Source organism: Myxine glutinosa, chromosome 1 (genome assembly GCF_964187855.1).
Source record: "Myxine glutinosa chromosome 1, kmMyxGlut1.1, whole genome shotgun sequence".
Lineage (NCBI taxonomy): Eukaryota > Metazoa > Chordata > Myxini > Myxiniformes > Myxinidae > Myxine > Myxine glutinosa.
This window is the reverse complement of record NC_136261.1, coordinates 394,827,624-394,833,793: the sequence shown is the minus strand read 5'-3', so window position 1 is coordinate 394,833,793 and position 6,170 is coordinate 394,827,624. Positions and strand designations below refer to the sequence as shown.

General features: G+C 40.5%; 1 protein-coding gene across 1 annotated transcript; it reads right to left on the bottom strand.

Annotated features, from left to right (window-relative positions):
* Window positions 1-2,902: 2,902 nt before the first annotated feature.
* LOC144893700 (uncharacterized) lies at window positions 2,903-4,763 on the bottom strand. Its single transcript, XM_078785063.1, has 4 exons — window positions 3,836-4,763; window positions 3,333-3,368; window positions 3,116-3,248; window positions 2,903-3,035 (listed from the first exon to the last, which is right to left on the bottom strand). The coding sequence occupies exons 1-4, from the start codon at window positions 4,761-4,763 to the stop codon at window positions 2,903-2,905; spliced, it is 1,230 nt and encodes a 409-aa protein (XP_078641189.1).
* Window positions 4,764-6,170: the final 1,407 nt, after the last annotated feature.

Genomic DNA, 6,170 nt, shown 5'->3' with positions numbered 1-6,170 from the left:
TCCCGGAACTGTCGACCTGAGGGATGAGAGATGGATGACTCCACCGGCGGAGGGTGGAGTCATCAGCAAAAATATAACAATTTTCCAGAGTCATAAAGATCATTGATGAAGACCAGAAAAAGCACAGGGCCAAGAACACTGCCTTGAGGACCTCCAGGCTGTTCAGGAAGAGAAGATGAGATCATTACATTTTTGCTCCACATTGAATATGACAGGAGAAAATCAATGAGCCCTGCGTGGAGATTTCATTTGTTCCCACAAGAGGAGAGTTTGGTCAGCAGCGTGGGGTCCCAGACCGTATCAAAGGCATGAGATATGTCAAGGGTGACGGCTCTGATTTCCTGTCTGGAGTCAAGGACATCGGTCCATTGTTGAGACAACCGAAGCAGGATGTCCAGATTAGAATGACAAGGTCTGAATCCATATTGATGATCTCAGATAAAACCATTGGAGAAGAGGAAGGATTTAATATCAAAAGTGATGTTGGATGTCATGACCTTGCTGATGATTGGGAGCAGACTGATTGGTCTGCAGTTGCAAGGATCTGTTTTTGGAATTGGTGTCAGAAGGAATAATTATTGCTGCTTGGTCGAGCCAGTGGCCACATCGACTTGAATCTCAACCTTTGGGGCTGCGGGTCGCAGGGGTTTGTTCCCCAATATTCTTCTTTGGAAGTCTGTGTTTAAAGGTATTCCCTCCATTAAGAATGCATTACAATTGATGTTGAGAAAAATGTGGTGGCAACCAGCTGTGTGGTTTTCCACATAAGGGCCTATGTAACTGAGCTGCTTGTCAGCAATCAGTGATGGCATGAAGTGTAGTCATGTGATGATGGAAAATGCTATTAAAGGCTTTCAACTCGTTTTGTGAATAACTCTTGGGGATATGGACAACTCCAAATTTTACACTGACTGATAAATTGATCATAATGTGCCAATACATATTCACAATAACACAAACAGTGCATTTGGACTTTGAGGACATCTCTTTATTGTGAAACCCTTCACATATTCAAGTTTAATGAAAAACATTGGCAGAAGTCTTCTTCTGATAAACAACTTTATATCAAGAGTGTTCTCCCCATATCACACATGGCAATGAAACATGGACTACAGCAAAGATCGAGTAAAAATAGACGTGCAAACTGCCATGGAAAGATGCCATCTGAGAATCACCAAAAAGGGACATGAAAAACAACGAAACAGAAAGAAAACAAAATTCCTCAATACTGGTCACAATCAAAAAACTCAAATGGAACTTACTGGATACAAGGCAATAGTGTAGCAGCATAGCAAACCTGTTGTGCATTTTGTGATACAAGCACCAAATTTGGCACAAATGTACAATAATATGTTGCGAACATTTTCAGATATTGGGCCAATTGAAATTCCGTAATTTTGTTTTCCAAATTTTTTCAAATTTCGTAATTTCAAATTTTTCGGGTGACACCGTCACAATTTCGGTCTTCGAGGCCGGCCGATATAGTGGGGCGGCTTAGCCCAAATATTCAAAAGAATTGTGCATTTTGTGATACAAGCACCAAATTTGGCACAAATGTACATTGATATGTTGCGAACATTGTGTGGTCAGCAATGAAGACGAGAGTCTGAATTACATGTATGCAAAAGACCTTGTGAACCAGTGAAGCAAATACACGGGTAAGCATGAATTAAATCTAGGGCATGATATAATTTCCATGATGTTTACCTCTACACTCAATGGTGGAAGGAGGTAATGTTTTGATCCCAGCTTGTCTGTATGTCTGTTTGTCTGTTAGTCCACAAAATTCCAGACAAAGCTTGTAGTAGTGGTGGTTGTAGTGGTAGTGGTGATAACAGAAATTGTTATATAGAACTGAACTTATATTATTATTATATGTAGAAAATAACTTCATTTCTATATGCCCTGCAGTGGACAGGTTAATTGGTTTATGCACTGAAGGGGTCACCCTGGTGTGCACTGCTGTGTTCTGCCTCACTGAGTTGTTCAGGTATGATGTACTCAGCACAAGCTTCCGGTCGGCCCGGAGGTGGGGGTGCGGGGCATGTCACGGAACGTCAAAACAAACGGCCTGCCGGGGCCGCCCAAAAGTCGGGCGTGAGGGGCGCGTCCACTAATGGAATGCCTCTCGCTTCCCAGATCGAGGGCCACGTGGTCAGGAGAACCTCGTCCCTTCCGGTCACACTTTGCCTATCGGCCGGCCTCGAAGACCGAAATTGTGACGGTGTCACCCGAAAAATTTGAAATTACGAAATTTGAAAAAATTTGAAAAATAAAATTACGGAATTTCAACTGGCCCAATATCTGAAAATGTTCGCAACATATTAATGTACATTTGTGCCAAATTTGGTGCTTGTATCACAAAATGCACAATTCTTTTGAATATTTGGGCTAAGCCACCCCACGACAAGGACAGAGACAAGAATTACAAACTGGAAACCTGAGGAAGACCCTGAAAGATGCACGATGAGATCCAAGATCAGATTGAGAGATTAAGTTCTGTTACCATTTGAGTTTTTGGCATCAATTTTTCAAACAATTTCTTTTTTGAGAATATGGAGAACCAAATTTTAAAAAATTACATTTTTTTTAAGCTGTAATTTTCAACAAACTTAGTTTGAGGACACAGATGGGGTTTGAATTTTGAGATACTTCTTGCCTTCTGACTCCAATTTGCAGTCATTGGTGTGGACATTCTGGTGATATACACCCGGATGGCTTTTCTCAAGGGGTTCGGGGCTGGTTGTCAGGGGTCACAGATGGTACTCTGAGGAGTTGTGCTGACAATGTATTTGCCCAAAGGGCTGTGTGCTTTCACGACAGCTTTCTCCTTACTGTTTCACTGAATACCTTGCCGACTGCTGAGGATCGCTTACAAGGCAGACTTTTCCTTTTTAAGTTATCAGTTGGGGGTTCCTTGATCATCCGGATTCCCTGTTTCTCCGACAATCACAGGTACAATTTCAAGTTTCCTCAATTTCGAAATCCTCTTAACCTCATTTTTCATGTCCTGGCATTTCAATTTTTCAGCTCTCCTGCATGGATCATCATATGTAATTGCAAATTGCCTTTTTGAGAAAAACCTTTGTCACATATTGAGCATTGATGAGGATGCCCTGGATGGATCAGCCTACGTAATTTGAATTCATATTTTCGAGAGAAGCTTTTATCACATATCAAGCATTTGTAAGGACGCTTGCCTGTATGAATCCTCATATGTAATTTCAAATCACCTTTTAGAGAGAAACCTTTGTCACATATCGAGCATTTGTGAGGACGCTCTCCTGTATGGATCATCATATGTATTTTCAAAGTGCTTTTCATCAAGAAACCTTTGTCACATATCGAGCATTTATGAGGATGTAGTCCTGTATGGATCGTCATATGTAATTTCAAACTGCTGCGATGAGGGAAATCTTTATCACATATCGAGCATTTGTGAGGACGCTCTCCTGTATGGATCCTCATATGTAATTTCAAACATCCTTTTTGAGAGAAACCTTTATCACATATCGAGCATTTGTGAGTCGCTCTCCTGTATGCATCCTCATATGTGATTTCAATTCGCCTTTTTGAGAGAAACCTTTATCACATATCGAGCATTTGTGAGGTTGCTCTCCTGTATGGATCCTCATATGCCTTTTCAAATTGCATTTTACAGAGAAACCTTGATCACATATCGAGCATTTGTGAGGGCGCTCTCCTGTATGTATCCTCATATGTAATTTCAAATAGCCTTTTTGAGAGAAACCTTTATCACATATCGAGCATTTGTGAGGACGCTCTCCTGTATGGATCCTCATATGTAATTTCAAATGGCCTTTTTGAGGGAAACCTTTATCACATATTGAGCATTTGTGAGGACGCTCTCCTGTATGCATCCTCATATGTGATTTCAATTCGCCTTTTTGAGAGAAACCTTTATCACATATCGAGCATTTGTGAGGTTGCTCTCCTGTATGGATCCTCATATGCCTTTTCAAATTGCATTTTACAGAGAAACCTTGATCACATATCGAGCATTTGTGAGGGCGCTCTCCTGTATGTATCCTCATATGTAATTTCAAATAGCCTTTTTGAGAGAAACCTTTATCACATATCGAGCATTTGTGAGGACGCTCTCCTGTATGTATCCTCATATGTAATTTCAAACTGCCTTTTCGAGAGAAACCTTTATCACATATCGAGCATTTGTGAGGTTTCTCTCCTGTATGGATCCTCATATGCATTTTCAAATTGCCTTTTACAGAGAAACCTTGATCACATATCGAGCATTCGTGAGGACGCTCTCCTGTATGGATCCTCATATGTAATTTCAAATGGCCTTTTCTAGAGAAACCTTCATTACACATCGAGCATTTGTGAGGACGCTCTCCTGTATGGATCCTCATATGTAATTTCAAATGGCCTTTTTGAGGGAAACCTTTATCACATATCGAGCATTTGTGCGGACGCTCTCCTGTATGGATCCTCATATGTAATTTCAAATAGCCTTTTTGAGAGAAACCTTTGTCACATATCGAGCATTTGTGCGGTCGCTCTCCTGTGTGGATCATCATATGTAATTTCAAATTGCCTTTTTGAGAGAAACCTTTATCACATATTGAGCATTTGTGAGGATGCTCTCCTGTATGCATCCTCATATGTAATTTCAAAGCGCTTTTTATCAATAAACCTTTATCACATATTGAGCACTTGTGAGGGTGATTTCCACTGTGAATCGTCATGTGTATTTTGAGGTCACTTGTTGAAGGAAAATGCATTCTGCACACATTACACATAAAATGTTTTTGCCTTTCTACAACCTTTTTGTGTTCATTTAATTTTACATTAATCTTGGTGTTGAGAAGCCCTGACATGCACTTGTATTTCATAGAAAGTGAGTCTTGATTTTGTGATTGTTTCTTCAAAATAGGCTTCTTGCTCACTGTCAAGCTGCGACTGTACCTTATTTGTCCCATATTACTTCTGGATTGTTCTACAGAAACAAACAACAACATTTAATTTTTTGGTCAAAATCAAAATGTAAAATATTTCACATATTTCCAAAAATTTGGTGTTTTCTCAACACAAAAGATTGTTTTTTTTAATTTTTTACGTTTCCACTCACCAGTTTCAAAACAGGAAGCACTTCCGTTTGTCATGTGAATATCATCTGAACCTTCGTTTGCAGAAGCACATTTTGAATCTTCTGTGACAGATGAATCATTGTTGTGTTGTCTCCCTTCCACATTTACAGGACAGACATCACCTGTGTACAAATCAGCATCAGTCTTTTGCACGGAAATGAAATTGAGAACAATCTCGAGAGTCCATAGAACATGTTATGACATGGAATGTATACACTCAACCCCGTTTAATCTGAAAATCTCGCTATCCCACCAAAACATCCAATGAAGATATTTCCGCCATTAATTTTATCCCTCTCGTCCGGAAATCGCACTCTGACTCCTACAGGGGAAATGCATTACAAAACCATCAAAACAAATGTAAAATTGTCTCTAAAATCCGACAAACACCACCATCAATTAGGCTTCACCAGGCAACATGACCTGATTGCCTAATCAGCAATTCGCCGGTAGGGAGGCGGATAGGCGGGTAGGCATGCAAACACAAGTGGTGGTTCAGAATAAGGGATTCAACAAGACGGTCAGTAATCAACATCTGGGCTGAGATGGACTCCTAACCAAAATAAACTGTCATCGTTTGATCTCACAAAACACCGTTTTTGTCAAGATTATGATCAAAAGTCCGTCAGGAATTGCAGTGGGCACAGTGCAACTGATCAAGGCCACTCGTAGTTAACATGTGCATATAATCTGGGTGACAATGATACAGTGGAGCAATCGATGTTCTTCAGCAATTAATGGTCAAAGTGAAACCACCTAAACAGGCAGTGGAGATGTGTTCGTTTCTCCATTCCTGTTTATAAAAGGGAGGGAATTCTGCCCCTTCATCATTCCAACTTTGCAAACAGACAAGACATCACGACCGCCAATGAAGATAGCCAGACTTGAAATCACTGCAGGAAGGAAGAAGGAAGTCTGCTTGAACAAGAAAGACCATCCAAAGGCCACACACAGGAAGACGTCCGACGTCACTTTTCGTTGGATGGAAATCACCAATTGAAGGTCACCTGTCTCCAACATCCTGAAACCGAAAGACAAGTG